Below are 19,394 nucleotides of genomic sequence, written 5' to 3' on the forward strand. Positions count from 1 at the left end.
GTCAAACCCAGCACAAGCTCTTCACCATATCCGCGCTGCCGACACAATCACCCTTATTCAAATGGCGCACGAGCGCATCCCGACGGCTGAACGAGAACATGCACCCGCCGACCATCTCAAGCCCATTATACATATACACCGTCGATGCGCCGTCCTCCCACAGCTCTCGCTCGAGCGCGACGCTCACGGGCAGGCCGCAGCACACCCACATGCCTTGGCCGACATATCCGCGGTGCGTGTTCATGTGCCGGCGGAGGTCGGGCACGCGTCCGGTGGCGGGGACGTAGTCGCACCCGGGGGCAGGGCAGCCGCGCGTGGGGTGGAGGAGCGCATCGTCGAACACGTCTTGGGAAATGACGGCTTGTTCGTTGCGCGGAATTGCCTTGCGGCGGGGGCGCGCGGAGGGTGGAAGAGAGGGTGATTTAGAGGATGCGCGTGTGCGAGGATGGACAGTGTATGGACTGTAGCGGTGCTTCCTTGAACGGAGAGAGGGAGCTATGACTTCCTCATCACTCGAGACGGGAGAGGGATATGCAGGGGCGAGGGCAAACGAATCGGAGGCGAGCACAGCTGAAGGCAAGCCAGGGAAAGACGCAAGTGAGTCGGTGCTGAAGATGGAAGCAGGCAAGTCGGGTTCAGGTGCCGAACACGGCGACCGACATAACTCTTCGAACGCGAGATCCAAGGCGTCTTGCTGGATCGGCGGTGGAGGGTGAGAGACGAATAGCATCTCGGGCGAGATGCAGCCAGAAGGCGGAGGTGTGAACAGCTCCGATGCGACGTATGACGGGCTAGAGTATAACTCTGGAGGTGTCGTAGGTGGATACACGCTGATGATATGTAGCATGTCAATATAGTCGTTCCGCATCGTCAAAAGGATACACGTACGACGAGTATGGTGCCAAAAGGTTGTCGTTGTCCGTGATATAATCGAAGCTGAGAGGGACACTCGACTTCGCAAAGTCCGAGCATGCTTCATCATAGGATGAGACAGAGGTGGCGTGTTCCTCCGGCATGGGTGCGAAGAGGGTGTCGAGGAAGGAGAAGCGGTCGTCTTGAATGTCACAGATGGACATTGACGCGAAGTCAAACGAGATAGACTCCTGTGGGGGAGTGCATGGACGGTCCATGTCAGGTGAAGAAGGGAGAATGTAGTCCATGTAGGCCGCGTCGCAGAGTACGGAGGAGCTCATGGAGGAGGAGGTCGGTTGCGGGGACGCGAATGCGCTGCGTTGTGAGGACCATGGCGAGAATTGGAGGGCTTTATATATGCGGACGGGGTACGGGATGGCGGGGAGCTGGATGCTATGGCACAAGGCCGATAATGAGGTGAATGCGCTTCGGCGTGGGAGATCAAATCCGGTGTCCAAGAACCTCCTTCACATTCCACCACGTGCTTAGACGCGCTAGTGGCTGAACATCCCACGCTTAGCGCCCACCTCATCCCCCTACCACCTCGCCCTCGAGTCTGCGCATTTCGTCGTCTTCGCACACTGCGGCGCAAGGTTCAAGACTATTTTGACTCACCTTTACTTGCCATAGAATCGCTGTGCGTGAAAACTGAATGATTTCGGTGGATTGCCGTCCAAGGGACAACCTCTTGACCTGAACTATTATCAGCATAGATCCTAGCCAGAGATGAAAGTGGACGACATACAGCTTGTTCAGTAGGACAAAAGATCACGACGTCTCCTTTTGATGGCCTCAGAGAGAGTGGCTCATCAAAAGCCGTACTCAATGGATGATTGAGTGGCAACCGTGATTGAGATCGCCATCACCACTCCATCGTATCCGTCGATGTATCATCGCAACTGCGAAGGAAAAAGAATCGACACGAACCCTATCAGAAGCTCAAGCAGATAATCAACGAAGCAATTCCGTGATGCGCGGTAAGGAGCTCACAAGTCCTCCAAGGACGAACTTCAGTCGATCAGGCGAGTGGATGTGCAGTCCATATTGCAGGGCACAGGACGAGGCGAGATCATGGAGGAAGACGATAACAACAATGCGTGGGACACCCGTCTGTTTGCACGGACGCCCACAAGCACAAATCAACCACCCACGCTCGCCACGGGCTGCCGATCTGATGCCCCAAATGGCATCTCGGTTGCGGTTGCTGGCTTCACGTAGTAAGCAAACTCTCGAAGAGGACTTTCGTGCTGAAGTGCTAGTCCATGCGTCTTAGGAAGGCTCAGATGTCGTTGTATGGCTGCGCGCTATGAACGAAAGCATAGCCTCTGTTCTGATACGGCTCGTCCCATATTCACTGATTGCCTGTGATATCACATCGTATCGTAGGCGTCGTGCATCGCGGTCCTTCCACCGTCAAAGGTTTACCTTTCACACGCAGCCAATGTTCGTATAATAGCAAAATCTGATGACGGGTACTATGATCTGACATATTTTTGTGGCACACCTTCGTGGCGCAATTTGTGGCCGATATCAAATTCGTTGGCATCGCTTAACAAGCCAAGGTGTGCGATGACATTCCTTAGTCTTCGTCATTTCCCTGGCAAGCAATTAACTGCTCATATATTGGAGGACTCATGCATAAGGTATGCGGTCTCGGAAGCCAAATACACGCTCTGTAACTCAGTGGGTGAGGGAGGTGCCTCTGCACACTCTGCGGGGCTAAGCCGGCCGTCGCGTTCCGATGATGGTGATGTGTGTTTGACCGATCGAAAGGAAAGCGCACCTAGGCCTTCGCGACGTACGATGTAATTGGAGAGAGTGCTTCTTGCAACGGACGGCACCACAAAGCTTGATTACTCACCTCGTTTGCGTAGTGAGGCGGACTTCGCATCGATCAATATCCACATAGAACAGGTGGTTTTACTGGCAGGGAATGTTTGAGTGTCCGGACCGAGTCCCCGGTCCAATGATACCTGGTTCATAGTAAAAACAAATTGCTTTGATGCACCAAAATTTCGGACAGCAGTGGGAAAGCGCAACGCCCGAAGAGTGTCATCCAAGATTGGTCGCAACAAGCACTCAACGAGCTGATTTTGAGACAAACAATCTGGTTTCGACAGATCAGTCACTGCTATGGCTTCTAATAGTACAGTCATGAGAATCGGAACGGTGGATAGGTCAGGTAGTCGGTGTAAGTAAAAATGAGACATGCATAGAGCGAACAAGAGACACAAAGCATCGATGACATACGAAGGAGAAAAAATAACGTCCATGGAACAATAACGGAGTTGTCGAATTGCTTACCATACTGTTGCAGCAGGCTTCACAAACTAGCGCGCCGCTCTTTGATGTGCTCCTCCACAATAGATATATCCGTAAGACAGTCGCGACCCTTGCCTTTCAGGTGGCGAACGAGCGAATCTTTCCTGCTAAGGTAATGCACACAGCCTCCGATCATCGGCTGTCCTCCGTAGAAGAAGTTTGGCGGAGCATCCTCCTTCCGAAGACCTTTTTCGATTGCGACATTGAGCGGCAGCCCACAACACACCCACTGCTTCGGACGATGAGACTCGATATGCCTCAGCATATTGGATGCCTGTCCTGAGCCTCGCTTGCCAATGGCAGTGGGAACATACGCGCACCCGTCAACCGGGCACCCACGAGAGGGATCCTGCAGAGCGAAGACGATGAGCTCTTCCGGGATCTCAGCATTCTTGTTGCGGGATTGACACTCGTAGCGTCCCATTATACTCGCGGTTTTACTCTTACGAGTACGAATGGAAGATTGGTGGTGAGAGGACGGTATCCGGCGGCGTGTGAGGGCTCGGGAAAGGAATTGGTCCGATTGGATCCTTCGTCACTGTTTGTGGCATCGGATTTAAGCGCACGCTCTCGATCATAGGTATTGGCATCAGTATGGTCGGTCGCATATAACGTTCCTATGGCATGGTCCGATGGAACTTTACTATCGATTGGGGGTGAAATGCTCCCGGAAGGGACGCAGGAAGCGAATGCCGTAGTCGGCGAAGCCAATTGGACGATTTTGCCGCTAGGAATGCTCAAGAGCATGGGATTAATGGTGGAAGGCTCCTTCGTGTAGCATACAGCGTCATGTATGCCGCGTAAGGTGGTCAGTGACGGAACTGCCTCTGGCACGCTCGGCATATGACTGGCCGTGGAGGTTAGCATCTCGTATCCCAAGCATTTGGAACAAGAGACATACTAGGAATGCGGCATTAACCAAGTGTTGTCGTCCATGCTCGCTTCTTCATAAGAAAGGTTTGAAGCCCAGCCTTCGTCGAGCTGTGGTATGGATATATCCACTGCATAACTTGAAGGCTCGGAGGTAGACGCGAGAGGTATACCCAAAGGCGCGGTGTAGACATCTAGGACTCCATGGCCCTGCAGTAGAGTGTCCCATAGCGACGGTCTAGGCTCATTTAAGGAGAGTATATGGTCGAAACAGTAAGTCGAGGAGGAGGCATCATGAGCCACAGACGCGTCGTTGTAGGACATGGGGAGAGCGATATCGGATGGGATATACTTCCGGACACCAGATGCCCTGCAGAGTGAGCATCATGACAGACAGATTACAGGGTTTATATGTGCGCGGGGAACAACTTCGCGGAGCGGTTGAATGGGAAATGGCTGGTGATGGCAAGCCACAAAATATGCTATGATCGGTGTCCGATCGTTTCAATTGCGCGACACAAGGGTTCCTATCCCGGGATATGACCGGCCGGCTTTACCATTGGACGTCTGGACCATCATCGATCATCATTCCCTCTCACGTTTAAATTTCATGGGCAGCATCTCGTCCTCCCAGATCGATCAGCCCTACGTGAACAGTGTGTATCGTCCTACCTTTCCAAGAGCCCGAGCCAGTGACAGCCCAGCCCGTCCAGCCCATATCTCTCCCTCTCCATGAGTGGCATGTCCCCTACTCGAGCTATCCGACCCGCACGAGTACCCCGACTCCGCTCCGCGCAGTGCAGTGCGCTCTCCGATGCCGTGCGGCCCTCGTCGTCCTTCCGATCACACACATCTGCACTCTCCCACCCTTGGGCGCGCGACACCCCTCTCCGGCGCACCTCCACGCGCCCTTTCACCCTCGCTGGGGTGTGAACCCCTCTCGCCCGCGTCGCAGCTGAAGGAGGAGGGCTTCGAGGGCTCGTTCATCTTCGAGCTTGCCGTAGCCGAACGCGCTGCACGCAGGGCTCGAGAACATCTCCGACATGCCACTCTGCACAACGCATGCGCCCATGACGATGCGCAAGATGATGGGATCCTTCCGCCTTGACCTCTTCGCGATGCACAACGCCGGAATCCGCTCCGCTGCAGCGCCCGTCGGTATCGATGTCGGCCCCCCTGCGAGGAGCCGGCCATGTTTGTGTTCCAGATCAACTGCGACTATCCGCTCGTCCCTCCCTCGCCGTGCTGGTCGCACGCACGCAGCGCATCGCCGCTGAAGTGCTCGCTCCAGGAAGAGCCCGAGGAGAAGTGGGTCGCGTCAATGGATTCGGCTTCGCCGTTCAAGGCAGGCGCTGTCGCCGGCACGTGGACTGCACCGCTCATGACGCCCGCGCAGTCGCTCAAGCTCATGAGGATCAAGCTCATGAGGATCGGGGTAAAACCGGGTTCCGCAGGTAAGGAGGTTTTTCAAAGGCCTCTGCGCCTAATCGAGCCCCGCTCACCGCATGACAGGGCGGCATCGCCGCCGTACTCTAGCATGAGCGCATAGGCTGGTCGTCTGTTCAAGGACGTTGGCGCGGCCCAGCGGAAGTCCTTGAAGGGACAGAAATAGCCACGCCTTACGCTCATGCCGAGCCTGGCTTCGCCATGGCATAGGGGCCACAGCTAGCATACTCATAAGCCCTGTGCAGCAAGGAGTAACGCAGAGCCCCGCTCTTCCTCCCTTCAGGTGAGTACCCGCTAGCGTCTTGCCCTCAGAGCCCCGCTCTGACTCACCATTGCTCAGCCATAGCGTTTGTGCCGCGACTGCGAGAATCCATCCGCCCTGCCAGTACACTACGTCTCGCAGCAGCAAACGCACATTTATTCTTTTCTTTCGCTCACCCTCCCTCCTCTCCCATTTTCTCCTGTGTTCATGTAATTGTACCGTTGCTTTTCTTCTCTCTGTTCTTTTCTGTCCCTTTCTTTTCCTCGTACACTAGCCGATGTGCTCGACTTCTGCTTTAATTAATGTGAGGGCCCCGGAAAAGCCGGAAGCCCGTGTACCGCTATAGTCTTTGGCGAGATATGAGGAGGATGCGGACGTGCTCTCGTCCTCAGCGGCTCCGTCGTCGGGGTATCACGTGGCACGTTGCGCTCGAGCTGCGTAACTCTTCGCAGTCTTTCGCTCGGTACAGTCGCGACCTTCACAGCCGTCTTCACACACACATTCGCCACCCCCGCACAAGTCGGACGCGCATACACAGCAGCCACCCTCACATTCCCGGCACACTCAGAGCCGCATGGAAACAAAGTCATTGTGACTATCGCACAAGTTTAATAGGTCAGGACAACGTCACTGCTTGACGATGGTGATGTTCCACAACTCGCACGTTCTGTCCGAGGACTTGTTCCGCACTTTTTGGGGCATTAATCTGCACCAGACTGCGTGTGTTCACTCAGAACAAAATGTCCGCAGAAGGAGAAAATCAAAGGAATCGACGACTTTTCACACCTTTTCGACATAGGAATGCGTACTTTCTTTGCAGTGATTCATGTTCCTCTATTTGTGGATATATAAGTCTCAAATGATTACTCAAGCTTGATAGGATTCAATCTGACTGCAATATAACGCATACGTTTTGAGCTCTCATATCTTGCGTCGAAACTGATTTCAGATGAGCTGACTTTGTAAGAGCTGAGCGCTGAGCGCTCGCTGAGATCTGAGATTAGATCGATAGTGGGAGGGTACTAACCAGGGAAGACACCTCCTAGAATTAGGATCTTTAAGGTTTGTTATCTGCCATGCCATGCGAAGAAGGCGAAGAAGGCGAAGCACACGATGCTGCTCCCACACGACTATTATCCATCTTCTGTTGTTCTTCTCCCGCAGCCCTACCTGGTAGCCTGGTAGTGCGCGGCAATGGCTAGCACCGCCAACGACGCTCTGCCACCGTTCCCGGACGACGTACCCACCCATCCTCTGCCGGTCGTAGACTATGCGCGTATCAGGGCCGGCGACGAGACGGAACGCGATAAGCTGTGGAACGCGGCTACCCAGCTAGGTTTCTGGTAGTGCGTGTCTCTTCCTGCGCCACTGGAGGTCGGTGCGATTGGTCTCATATCGTCATCTCAGCTTGAAGAATCACGGCGTGGAAGATGAAATGAACGCACTGTTCGATCTCGGGAAAGCATTCATGGGTCTGCCGCTGGAGGAGAAGATGCAGTATGAGGAGGGAGACGATGGGATGCAATTTGGGTCAGTGTTTCTCATTCCCGGCTGACACGCTGTTCATTACTATATCCCCTCAGCTACAAAGCAGCTGGGTACCACACTGCCGATGAGCACGGAACCCTCGACGCCACTGAGTTCCTCGATATCGCCAAGGACGACGTACTGGCTTACCCGACGCCGGTTCACCGTACCTATCCGCCGCTCGTCGCGGACGCTTTTCCGAGCATCATAATACCATTCGTGCAGAAATCGCTGGTCGTGAACCATACGCTCCTTGGCGTATTAGGTGCGAAGCTGGGGATGGCACCAGGTGTGATTGAAGCACTGCACAAGACAGAGGAACGCAGCGGATGCGTTGCCAGGGTGATCAGGACGCCTTCGAAAGAAGGTGCACCGGAGGTCTTAGAGGAGCAAGCCTTGCTTGGCGCCCACACCGACTTTGGCTCCTTGGTGAGCATCGATCCTTTGTTGCACGAAGACAAGATCTGCATTGAATCCGAACCATAGTCATTTTTGCACAATCGCTTGGGCGGGTTGCAGGTTCTCGCACCCGGCACGGAAAATTGGCTGTACGTCAGGGTACGTTAGCATCGTTATTGGATGGTCTTCTTCATCGAATTCTGACTTGATGACTTGACAGCCTCTTCCGGACCATGCAATCTGCAATGTCGGAGATGCGCTCAACATATTCAGTGGTGGGCTGATCCGGTTTAACATGCATCGTGTCGTGTAAGTACAGTGCCTCGGACAACTTTCATTCGAGCTAATGTGACAGCCTGCGTCTTGATCAGCGCGCCACCCAAGGCCCAGAGCGCATACGAGCGCTACTCACTCTCCTTCTTCACCCGTCCACACGACAGCGTCGTCCTGCGGCCGCTCTCCGCTGAGAGCCCAGTGGTAGCGGCTGCGGTGGCCACGGGGCAAGTCGGACTGGAAAGTCAACAAGAGGACAGGGGTACGGCAGGCGAATGGCTTGTGCGTCGCTTGCGCAACTTGCGGACGGCGAATTATCATGTGAGCCTGTTTCGAAAGCGGCACGTCGTGTCGGTCTGTTTTGCTGATCATGGCCTCGATAGGGCGTTGAGAGTTACCGCGACCACCTTGGGACAGAGGATTATGGCAAAATAACTCAAGTAGCGACAACGGTGGCGATGTAGCCGTTTTGCACAGAGGAATACTCCCATTACGATGTTTGCTCTCTCTGGCCATGATGGGACTCGGAGTCAAACAAAGACGAAGCCTTGTGCAGGTCGTGCTGTTGTGCATGAGTAGATGATGTCTTCAAAATCTCAATCGGTCAAAGAGGAAGACCGTGTACGTCGTCCAAGGCCCGAGTACGTTCATCTGACTCGGAGACAAGGCTGTAGATACAGATTCCAAAGTGAGACTCACAGCAGGGAGGAAATGAACAAAACCTCATAGCCCACCGGGAAGGCCAAACTCGTAGCATCAGATGCCTGTGCCAGGCACTGTTACGAGGTGGCTTCAAATTTTTATATTGCTTGCATTGCCGATGCAATTACGGGTTTCCATCCTGGTAAATGAGTTAAATGAAATTGATTGCAGATTTCAGGAAGATGGGAAGGGCAGTGGGAATACTTGTGATTTTTATCAGAGCACTGAAGCTTGGGACAAGAGTTGCTGGCATGCGCGCTTAGAGCGCCTCCCGCCTCCCGCTGACCGCCCAATCGGGAAGCTGCGTCTTCAAGTTCGGGCGCTCTCAATATTCGCGGCTCTACTAGTCTACTAGCCTTAGTAGTTGACAGTAACTTGGGGACTTGAACACCTCCTCCTCCTCTCTTACCGGATTGGTCCTCTTTATCAGGCGTCTTGAGCTCCTTTCTTCTCCGCGCTGGTTGACGCGTCTGCGGCAAAAGGTGTTTTACGCCCACGGCTGGAGCATTTCTGCAGATGGCCTTGACTTTGGAAATGCCAAAGTCATATCCAGCAGAATTGCGCATCATCGACCTCAATGTCGATGACTTTTATTCATGTGGCAACGCTTGGTGAAGTTGTCAGAAAGAGACGCTTCATGTGGTGCCTTCACGGTATCCCCTGGGATTGCAGCTCACACGCCATCGCGGTCCTGGGAAGCAGTCTATCCGCGCACATCCATACATCTCGAGCAAAGAACCGTCCTCATCTCTCCTTGTTTCACGATGTCCAAGCCCATAACACGCGAAGTCATTGTTCAATCCTCTGACAGGACTCCCATCTGGGCCGATGCCACTGGCTCGCCCACCAACCCGGCACTCGTCCTTATACATGGACTCGCCGGTACCGCATTGGGATTTGACAAGCAGGTGGCAGACGAGAGACTGATTGAGAAGGTGTTCGTGGTGCGCTACGAAATGCGGGGACATGGAAGGAGTGGCATGCCTCTTGAACTGGCGGATTATGCATCCAAACAGCATGCGGAAGATTTCAAGGCTGTATGCGAGGCATTTGGGGTCATCAAGCCTGTGTTGTTCGGATGGTGAGTGGCGCACATCATGAGCTCGCACAAGCCTAAAATAGCCGCAGGAGCATTGGTGGTCAGTGGTGGCGTTGCTCCAGCAATAAGGACAGAGAAAACTCATCGCGCCTCTCGTGACAGCGGCCATCGCTGTTGACATTGCGGAGTATCTCGGACCGGAATACCTCTCTGGCGTGATCTATTGTGGAGGACCCACACTTTCGCTGTCCCTTTGCACCGTGACAATCCCCAGTTCTTGGATGCCATTCATGTCATACGTTACGTCCTCCGACGGGAACGTCGCAGCCCGCTTCGCCTCGCGTTTCGTAGAATCTTGCATTTTCGACCACGAACGGCTCCTTCCATGGCCTATCAAGTTGCAATGGATGGCCGGTTTTGGAATCCAGCCGCCAGTGGTGAGACAGCTCTCGACGGGACGCGAACAACAGGAAGGTCGCTGGAAGAGGGAGGCTCATGGGTGGCCGGTGATGCTGATCCATGGCACTGAGGACGAACATTGCATCCCGGAAGTCGTTATCGCGCAGGCGAAGGAGATTTATGACAACGTAGAGGTCCATCTTTTGGAAAGGGTCGGCCATTCGCCACATTTTGAGCGGCCAATGGAAGTGAATGCTCTGATCGTAGCTTTTATGGAGAAATTGAGGGTCCCGTAGGCGATGGTATGTATGCATCGTTCTCGGCGTCATCAACTTCTTTCGCACTCTAACACTCAAGGGACATCTCTAGGGCACTGATTGAAAGAGTCTCGATGCGTGAAAGGGAGAAGTTGACGGAGAGACTTTCCAAATCACGATGGCTTCTACCAATCATACGCATGCAGCGATATTCGGCCTATGCGATGAGGCAGAAGTCCTTGGTCACTGTGGTATGACCTGAGGCAGTGTTGGAGGCTCTGAAATTTCCTTTGAAGTTGAGAATGTATGTCGTTCATTTCTGTGCGATCATCCGCTAATCTACTTTGGTTTCCCATTAAGAGATCGTGCAGTTAGTACGGTTCGGTGTCATTTCGCGCTTTAGTGACTCATCAGGCCCCGCAGATATTTCCTCATCACCTTGAGTAGCGTTCAGGGTCTTCGACGTTGAGACGGCACTGCCCGTATATCATTCCAGTAGTAAATATATATTGACAGTAAAAGGACAATAACACTAGGCCGCAAGCGGTATTTAGTGGATTACATGCAGATTGGCTCGATCAAAGAATTTTGATGCCGGTCTCTTCATTTGCTTGAGCTCCGGCTAGAGATCAAGTTACCGATCATAACTCGATCGTCGCACGGACACGATGCGATCTGATCGCATCGTGTCTGCTTCAATTGTATGTAGTACAGTTTAGTACCTTGCACAGGCGAGGGCGATCGAGTCGCGCATCATCATCATTTGGTAATGATCATAGATGGACTCGCTCGCGGAATGCTCATCGAGAGCTCGAAAGAGAGAATGAAGATGTTGGAGAAATTGGAATGTGGGATATGCCGACAACGGAAGTATCCAGCACGTGTTTGGAAATGCTAAGGCAGACATCGCCTCGATCTACATCCGAATGAAACATGGGGTTCAAGATACACTGAGAATATTTCAGTGTCTAGACCTCCGGGTGTTTCGCCTTCAATCATTATTCATAGACAATGGTGCATCCGTGCTTCTTTTCTAAAAGAAGATCGGCCAGCGCTCAACTTGAACGGCGGTACGCGTTTTATCGGGAGAAAAAAAGCCTGCTTTGACGAATAACAATCTGCGAGAAGCCGAAGAGTGTAGTCCAAGATTTTTCACAATAAGTGCAAGGTCTATTGAGCGAGTATAATCCTGAGACGAACAATCTGCTTCCCGATACAACATATAATGACCAGTCAACAATGATTCCTAGTTGTATAGTCATGTTATACGAGAGAATTGGAACGGTGGTTAGATCAGGTAGCCAGTAAAGTGGAAAACGACACATCCATATAATAGTACAAGATACAGCAGACATCAGTGACCTAATAAAGAGGGAGGGATAACGTCCGTGATAAAATACGGAGTTGTCGAATTGAATTACTTGCCATACTGTCGCAACAGCTCTCGCCAACTGGCGCGCTGCTCCTTGTTGATTCTCTCCACAATCAAAACATCCGTGAGACAATCGCGACCCTTGCCTTCCAGGTGGCGAACGAGCGAATCTTGCCTGCTAAGGTAATGCTTACAGCCTCCGACCATCGGCTGTCCTCCGTAGTAGAAGTTTGGCAGATCGCCCTCCTGCCGAAGACCCTTCTCGATCGCGACGTTGAGCGGCAGCCCACAACACACCCACTGCTTCGAACGATGAGACTCGATATGCCTCAGCAGATTAGATGCCTGTCCTGACCCTCGTTTGCCAATGGCAGTGGGGACGTACGCGCACTCGTTAACCGGGCACCCACGAGAGGGATCCTGCAGAGCGAGGAAAATGAGCTCGTCCGGGATCTCAGCGTTCTTGTTGCGGGATTGACACTCGTAACGTCCCGTAACTTCCGCGGTTTTACTCTTACGAGTACGGATGGGAAGATTGGTGGTGAGAGGACGGTATCGAGCTGCAGGCGAGGGATCAGGAAAGAGAATGGATCCTTCGTCACTGTTTGTGGCATCGGAGTTAATCGCACGCTCTCGATCATAGGTATTGGCATGAACATGGTTGGTCATATATAACGTTCCCATGGCGTGTTCCGAAGGAAATGGAATGTCGAGTGGAGGTGACATGCTAGCGGGAGTGATCAAAGAAGGGAATGCGGTAGCCGGCGGAGCCGACAGGGCCGTTCTGCCGCAAGGCATACTCAAGAGCGCGGGGTCGATGGTGGAAGGTTCCTTCGTGTCGTATACGGCGTCACGCATGCTGTATAAGGCCGTCAGTGAATTATTTCCCGCGTATTCAGTGGTTCACTGTCCATGGACGCTAGCGTTTCGTGTCCAGGCATTTGGGACAGGAAACGACATACCTGGAAGGTAGCATCAACCGATTGTTGATGTCCATACTCTTGTCTGTGTAACGAAGGCTTGAGGCCCAATCTTCATCGAGCTGCGGTGTGAAGGTATTCACTACAGGAAGCTCGGAGGTATGCGCGAGCTGTGGACCAAAAGACAGTGTAGAGACACCCGAAGTATCACAGTCTTGCAGTAGAAAATAAGGTAGCAAGGTGCCAAGCTCATTCAAAGATGGTATACGGTCGACACGGTCAGTCGAGAGGCATCATGAGCCATGGACACATAGTAGTCGGACATGGGGAGAGCGATGTCGGATGGGATATACTTCTGGACAGCAGCTATTCTCCAGAATGAGCGTCATGGAGAGCAGGTTGCAGGGCATTTATATCTGCGCGAGGGACGGCTTCACGGAGTGCTTGCTGGTCGCAAGCCACAAAACCTCTGTTCAGCGCCTGGCAGTTGTACAAGCTGAGTCTGAACGGATGGAACATCCCGTGCTTCTTCGCTCGCTTTGGCTTGGGCGGTGCCAAGAGCTTCGCTGGAGCATCGTCCAAGCCAAAGCGCTAAGAGGTGACCAGGGTCTACCGCCTACAGCCATTGAAGCTCGGAAGGTCGTAGCTAACTTCTCCACGCGCGTCGTGAAGTCTTGCGTTTTCGACCATGAACGGCCTATCAAGTTGCAATGGATGGCCGGTTTTGGAATCCAGCTGCCAGTTGGTGAGACAGCTCGATAGGACGCGACCAACAGGAAGGTCGCTGGAAGAGGGAGGCGCACGGGTAGCTATCTGTAGCTACCGGTGATGCTGATTCGTGGGACGAGGAGGAACGTAACATTGCATCCGAAGTCCGTGATCGCGCAGGCGATATAGTACTAGGACATCTATATCTAGCGCCTACGGTAGCCGAGCCGTACTATGACCACTGGGGCGAAGCGCGCAACGATCAGTACTCAGTAGTCAATACATGCCAGCGTTTCGGGAACCACAGCTATTCTCGCATTCATAACGCCGCTTCGGGTGCGTCACGGTCGCATTCGGTGCCAGTATAACACCATTCGTTCTTCCAAATTCCAGTCGCGGTGGGTTCCAACGCCTCACTGCATACTCAAAGAATGAAGTGAACACAAACAAAGCCTTCGTCGGAGCAGATATCCGTGATGCAATGGATGGTGAAACGTTGTGTCCTAGTGCTGGCCGCTGTGCAGAGTGCACAAAGCTCGCGTACCGCACGGAGAAGCTGGGCAACGCGTTCTAAGCGCCGTCACGCTGCGCGGAGCGATCACGTGCGTCGGCCCATCAAATGGGCTGCCCACCCGATCGCGCGCGCTTACATTCCTCATCGTCTGACTTAAAGACTCGGGCACAACATCGCCTGCGTTGTGTGGCGAATCCTCCTGCGCAATAGTTAACTGTATATCTGGTGCTCATCACGACCCTGTTTCCTCAGACACGATCTCTTCACTCATCGCTATGCCACCCATCGCACGCATCCCAGCCGATCTCCTGCATGACATTTTCGATCTCGTCGCTCACGCTGAAGGCGCTGGACGAAATCATAACCTCAACGGTAGCATAAATTGCATCCCTGTCTCTCATGTATGCCGGGATTGGCGCAGTCTCTCCCTCGCATCTCCAATGCTGTGGTCCGTCCTCCACCTCGATGTACATTCAAGCGTTGCCATGCTGCGGGAGTTCCTCGAACGGTCAAGGGACGCTCCCCTGTTCGTCAAGATGCAGGGACCTTCGAGTGTTTGGTCTTCAACAGAGGACATTATACGCATGGCGCGTGTTCTGTCCGATCACAGCAGCCGTTTCAAAGCATTTCATGTCGTTTCGTTCCTATCGGATGACATGAAGTCCGTGCTCGCACCATTCACTTCTCCTGCGCCAAATCTGCGACAACTATCCCTGTCCGCAGCCAGTTACACCTCCAATCCTGCTATATTCACGGGATGGATGCCAATGCTGCGAGAGGTTCTCATATGCAGTGTGTCTATGCCGTGGGTGTCCTATCAAAACCTGGTTGAGTTGGAATTATCCGATCAGGTAGCCCCCTCTCTCGAGGACCTGTTATGGTCTATACGGAACTCGCCATCCATAGAGATCCTATGCCTAGATCTACGCGGAGCTCTTCGCGTTGAGGACAGTGGGACTGTCTCACAGCAACAGTGTATCAACCTACAAAACCTGCGGAAGCTTGCACTGGGATCTGCTCAGAATCCAGATGACGTTCTGAAGATCCTGGCTTGTCTGTCCTTTCCCGTAACCACGTCAGTCGATTTGCAGCTCCGGTACAGTGAAGGAGCCACCACGCAGATTGACATCCGTCAGTGTTCTCCCTCAATCGCAGAAATCACATCAGGTATCGACAAAGCGTTTCTCCAATTCGTTTCTTCCCATACGTATCGACATATCACGCTCGGGGCGCTCGACGGGCTGTACACGGTGAAATGGGAGTGGGATGTTGACGATGGTGGAGACGTTGCAATTGACAATGTCGTGCTATCAACCATTGACTTGCCTGCGTTGCAGTCGCTGAAACTCCAAACATACGGCTTTTACGTTCGTGAAGAGACATGGCTCAACGTACTCAAACTTTTTCCAACTATCGACATGCTAGAGATCGATTTCCGGACCGTGCACCATATTGTTCCAGCCACCATTTTTTCCGTTCTCGCGGAGAATGGCAATGACGGCAAGGTCGTCTGTCCAAACCTCACGCATCTCATTGTCTCCCTCGTCGGAGACGTCGACATCCACATATGGAGTAACCTGGTAGTATCGGTGCTCGCAAGGCAGCGACTGGGTGCGCGAAGGTTGGCTCTCCTAGATGTCACCTTCGATGGAGCGCTTCCGGCAGCTCTCATACCGCTAAACAATATTGTTGGCCAGGTAGAAGTGCGCAAGCGCCAAAACCCTAGAGTAAAGACTACACGGTCGCTTTCAGCGCACTCTACACGTTGACACAGTTCCGTGGATTGACTCGTTCTGATGGTATACTGCACTTCACATCGTTTTAGCTTTCACGACATGACCATGGTCTCGAGCATTAAGTTATGGGGAGGAAGCCATGCGTGTATCTGTGTGATCTGTTTGCGTAAATATGTCGTTCTCATTTTCTGCATGATGAAAAGGTATATTCAGAGGCCTTTGTGTCACAGAAGACGTCCTGCGGTGAGCAGCTTACCTCGGACTGAGAGGCCACAACTTTGTCACAACACCGAAGCGCTCAATCCCATCAGCGCGATCGGCTTAGCTGCACGTGACCCATAGTTTTCATAAGCGCCCGCTCTACCGGACGCTCGTCCGAATCGGCCTGCATCCTCATCCACTCTTTCCTGCTGCCTAGTCGTTCCTTCGCTTGCGGGATCAATGCTGCCTCGCCATCTTCGACGTGTTGTTCTGACCTCTGCGGCACCCGCTCAAATCCGAGCACTACTCTACAGCCGAAATGCTCTAAGACCGACTTCGTTCCGCATTCGCCCTGCTGTCTCCTCATCCGCTTCCTTTCACTCCTCGTCGCGTCGCCAAAATGAGCAGCCAAGGTCCCCCTTCAAGATCTTTGTCGAGGTTCTTCAGGAAGAGCTGAGGAAAAACCGGGAATGGGCCGACAGCAAGAAGCAGTTGACCGGTGATGTCACTCAGCTGAAGGATTCCGTGAAAGACTCAGAAACCATGAAGAAGGCGCGGGCAGCCTACGAGCGCGCTTTGGTACTACTTCGCGTTCATTGTCTGAAATGGCCGTGCATGACAGCTTTCTTAGTTGGCAGCCAGCATCAGGGACAACCCGCGGCTACGAGCGGCGGCGGAGGAACTGCGCAAGACGGGGGTCAAGGTCGGTGATGCCGTGTCTGAGGCGCTGAGGACAATGGAGGAAAGCGACCTGATGCGTGCGGTACGAACGGTTTAGATGTCTCATTTACGTTTCTCACGACGTTAGTAGATCTCTCGCGCGTCTGCAGCTGTGTCATCCAAAATCGCCTCGACCACAGAGCCAATACGCAATACTGCCGCGTATAAAACATTGTCTGAGACGGTGGTTGATGCTCTGGACGATAGCGGGAGCGCGAAGCATGCTGGCTATGAAGAAAAAGAGCTTCGGCGGAAACGGCGGCAGATGCGTCTGGCAAAGGCAGGGAGGAACAGCATGACCCATGTTGTCAAGGCCGATCCCGAGTTCGTGTTTGCGAATGAATGAAATCACAAGAATTATTGTTAATTTTTTCACAGAGCTGGCTCTGCGATAGTGCTGCACAAGGACTCGCCGCGGCGAGAAGCATGGGAGAAGCTGAAGGAGACGAACCCGGTTTTGCGGTCACTAGCGTCGTTGAAACTGACCTACGAGGAGTCGGAGAATCCGGTCATTGTTGGAATGCGCACTGTTACGGACACAATTGGCGGCTGGTTCGAGGAGACGGAGCAGGCGCGGGTGCAGCGGTGCATAAAGATGATGGATCCAACGTTCACCTTGGAGAGCTTTGAACGTGAGCTGCGGGCGTATATCATACCGGAGATCGTGGACGCGTTCCTGAGCGCAGACCAGGAGGCGCTGAAGGCGTGGTGTTCAGAAGCGGTTAGTGTCAGACAGCCTTCAAGCACTCCGTTGCCTGACTCCTCACGCAGACATACAACGTTCTGTGGGCAACTATGGAAGTATACCTTCGCCAGGGGTTAGTCAGCGACAGCAAAATCCTCGACATCCGATCAGTGGAGGTGCGTCACGGATCGCTGTCTACAGGCTTTTCATTGACGCGTGCCCCATTCCAGATCGCAAAAGGGGAAATGCTTGAGGAGAATATTCCCGCGTTCGTCGTGACGTTTGCGACGCAAGAGTTGATGCTGTTTCGGAATGCAAAAACGGGCGAGATTGTCGTCGGTGCGGAGGATAGGGTGGAACAATGTCACTATTTTGCAGTGATCACGCGGGTAGAGGAGGAGCTTGACAACGAGCTCACAGGCGGCTGGAAATTTGTCACGGTGTGTCCTGTTGCTCAAGGCATTCGTGGCCGTTTAACCGACCAGCTCTTTATAATAGATGGGCCGACGATCCGCACGTGCATACCTATAATCCGTCATCGCACGACCAAAACATCTGTCCTGCTAATCTACAGATTCCGGCGGCGGGCTGATCCGACAGACATACCAGAACACGCCCCACTCACGACGCGCGCGCCAAGTAATTTATCATCATTGTCATTCATGATCATAGATCCATGGGTAGCAACTAATGCATTAGAGAAAGCGCCGCGGCTCCGGCCTGACGGACCCGCGGCGCAGATGGTGTACAGTAACTTTGATGTGCTCTACTCCAAGTTGCGGCCATCGCAGATCATCACATTCTAGCAGCAGCGTGGAGAGGGAGAAAGTGGGGTCGCTGAGTGGATGGGAGGGACAGAGTACTGCCTTGTCAGGCATCTCGCGCAGTCTGGTTGTTTTCCTTCAGTGAAGGCCAGACGTCTTCCGTGGCAGCCATGAGTCTCTGTCTGATACTGCCGACGCTGTCGAGGGCCGGTCGAACGTCCAAGGAGAACACAGGCGAGCCGTCGGGCTCTGGAGGCGCAGAGTAGTAATCGATAACATACCGCACCTCCTCACCCGTAGTTCTTCGCCGGACGATCCAATCATGGCGGTCAAACGGCGGCTCGGTGCTACACATAGCGCGTCAGAGTTCGCGCTATCCTTCATGTCTGTAACAAACGTACTTGAACCTTGAGGGTAATAGCCAACCCGCGAACAACCAGAAACGTGCCTTGGGCGATAACTCGCCAGGTCGCCCTTTGAACCTGGTCAACTGCAGATCTGCCGTTCTGATGTCTCGTGAGGACACGATACAACTTGTGCCACAATGTTGCGTAAGAACTCACGAGTTTTCCTTCCGTTCCCACTTGAGTATCTCTTGCCACGCCTGCTCATTTAAGAAATTGTGGATTTGCACCATCGTCTCAACGTGCTCCTCCGGCGTCTCCCAGCCTTTGCGTACCAGCGCATTGTAGAACTGCTGTGGCGATGGGTAGTCCCACCTGGTCGAGTCATCACGCGGGATAGAGGATGTGGAACGAGAGGTGGGCAGCGCGATGGCTTGGTTTGCCACGGGTGCCTGGGAAAGAGTGGGCATTTGGTTCAGCGGGTTCAGCGTGTCCGGTTCGTGAATTATCGGGCATTGTGCTGGGGCGGATGAAGAGGGTGTGGACGAGACGATTTGGTCATGTTGGATGGGACATTGGGCGGCAGAGGTGGACACGGTGGTCGCTGGCGGCGAGTGGTGAACGGGGCAAGAGGCAGGTGCCGATGCGACGGGCTGAGATGCGGCTTGACCCATGAGTAAAGATTTTTATACACGAGAAATATAGTTCAAGAGGACGAGCGTAGTCCAACCGAGGCAGCTTCCAGGTCGAGTAAAGAGACCTACAAGTCGCAAGAATTAACAAGAGATCCGTGGCTCGGGTATACCCGGGATCCTGCACTCGATGCTGTAAAAGGCAATCGCATTCGTTATGGCCTCACCAGCTTTCAATAGTCATGGTCGAGCTGAGAGAACCAGTGTTAACCGTCTAAATCACGATTGAACGTACACGTCTCTCAGGTAATTAATATCACTGCTTCGGATTGATTTGTCTCTCAGCTGACGGTCACGCTACTTGCGAAGCTCCTTAGTTCCCAGCAATTC

General features: G+C 53.3%; 9 protein-coding genes across 9 annotated transcripts; 5 read left to right on the plus strand and 4 right to left on the minus strand.

Annotated features, from left to right (window-relative positions):
- Positions 1–37: 37 nt before the first annotated feature.
- LAESUDRAFT_617276 (uncharacterized protein) lies at positions 38–298 on the minus strand (the record flags this gene model as incomplete). The annotated part of the gene is made up of 1 exon (XM_040903230.1): positions 38–298. A coding segment is annotated over one exon (261 nt), but the record flags the coding sequence as incomplete, so codon positions are not given.
- A 2,937-nt stretch (positions 299–3,235) lies between these two features.
- On the minus strand, positions 3,236–4,428 carry LAESUDRAFT_756222 (uncharacterized protein; the record flags this gene model as incomplete). The annotated part of the gene is made up of 3 exons (XM_040912140.1): positions 3,236–3,625; positions 3,682–4,081; positions 4,136–4,428. The coding sequence occupies 3 exons, from the start codon at positions 4,426–4,428 to the stop codon at positions 3,236–3,238; spliced, it is 1,083 nt and encodes a 360-aa protein (XP_040767757.1).
- A 408-nt stretch (positions 4,429–4,836) lies between these two features.
- Positions 4,837–5,640, plus strand: LAESUDRAFT_756223 (uncharacterized protein; the record flags this gene model as incomplete). Its single annotated transcript, XM_040912141.1, has 4 exons — positions 4,837–5,031; positions 5,109–5,258; positions 5,312–5,566; positions 5,617–5,640. 4 exons carry the CDS (start codon positions 4,837–4,839, stop codon positions 5,638–5,640), a joined length of 624 nt encoding a protein of 207 aa, XP_040767758.1.
- Positions 5,641–6,939: 1,299 nt separating this feature from the next.
- Positions 6,940–8,743, plus strand: LAESUDRAFT_722165 (Clavaminate synthase-like protein). The gene is made up of 7 exons (XM_040908150.1): positions 6,940–7,158; positions 7,220–7,342; positions 7,396–7,768; positions 7,826–7,897; positions 7,959–8,047; positions 8,110–8,332; positions 8,395–8,743. The coding sequence occupies exons 1-7, from the start codon at positions 7,007–7,009 to the stop codon at positions 8,473–8,475; spliced, it is 1,113 nt and encodes a 370-aa protein (XP_040767759.1). The 5' UTR covers positions 6,940–7,006; the 3' UTR covers positions 8,476–8,743.
- A 333-nt stretch (positions 8,744–9,076) lies between these two features.
- Positions 9,077–10,883, plus strand: LAESUDRAFT_694566 (alpha/beta-hydrolase). Its single transcript, XM_040906207.1, has 5 exons — positions 9,077–9,794; positions 9,842–9,852; positions 9,915–10,453; positions 10,521–10,712; positions 10,769–10,883. The coding sequence occupies exons 1-3, from the start codon at positions 9,310–9,312 to the stop codon at positions 10,445–10,447; spliced, it is 1,029 nt and encodes a 342-aa protein (XP_040767760.1). The 5' UTR covers positions 9,077–9,309; the 3' UTR covers positions 10,448–10,453; positions 10,521–10,712; positions 10,769–10,883.
- A 688-nt stretch (positions 10,884–11,571) lies between these two features.
- On the minus strand, positions 11,572–12,895 carry LAESUDRAFT_469056 (uncharacterized protein). Its single transcript, XM_040902587.1, has 2 exons — positions 12,743–12,895; positions 11,572–12,686 (listed from the first exon to the last, which is right to left on the minus strand). Exon 2 carries the CDS (start codon positions 12,636–12,638, stop codon positions 11,826–11,828), a length of 813 nt encoding a protein of 270 aa, XP_040767761.1. The 5' UTR covers positions 12,639–12,686; positions 12,743–12,895; the 3' UTR covers positions 11,572–11,825.
- A 1,187-nt stretch (positions 12,896–14,082) lies between these two features.
- LAESUDRAFT_722169 (uncharacterized protein) lies at positions 14,083–15,847 on the plus strand. Its single transcript, XM_040908151.1, has one exon. The coding sequence runs from the start codon at positions 14,198–14,200 to the stop codon at positions 15,689–15,691; it is 1,494 nt and encodes a 497-aa protein (XP_040767762.1). The 5' UTR covers positions 14,083–14,197; the 3' UTR covers positions 15,692–15,847.
- Positions 15,848–16,099: 252 nt separating this feature from the next.
- On the plus strand, positions 16,100–17,795 carry LAESUDRAFT_645898 (import inner membrane translocase subunit tim44; the record flags this gene model as incomplete). Its single annotated transcript, XM_040903946.1, has 7 exons — positions 16,100–16,438; positions 16,491–16,622; positions 16,671–16,903; positions 16,958–17,300; positions 17,351–17,440; positions 17,495–17,704; positions 17,763–17,795. The coding sequence occupies 7 exons, from the start codon at positions 16,100–16,102 to the stop codon at positions 17,793–17,795; spliced, it is 1,380 nt and encodes a 459-aa protein (XP_040767763.1).
- Positions 17,796–18,134: 339 nt separating this feature from the next.
- On the minus strand, positions 18,135–19,046 carry LAESUDRAFT_810314 (cytochrome c and c1 heme-lyase; the record flags this gene model as incomplete). The annotated part of the gene is made up of 3 exons (XM_040914204.1): positions 18,135–18,375; positions 18,430–18,534; positions 18,592–19,046. The coding sequence occupies 3 exons, from the start codon at positions 19,044–19,046 to the stop codon at positions 18,135–18,137; spliced, it is 801 nt and encodes a 266-aa protein (XP_040767764.1).
- Positions 19,047–19,394: the final 348 nt, after the last annotated feature.

Source organism: Laetiporus sulphureus (assembly GCF_001632365.1).
Source record: "Laetiporus sulphureus 93-53 unplaced genomic scaffold LAESUscaffold_6, whole genome shotgun sequence".
Taxonomy (NCBI): Eukaryota; Fungi; Basidiomycota; class Agaricomycetes; order Polyporales; family Laetiporaceae; genus Laetiporus; species Laetiporus sulphureus.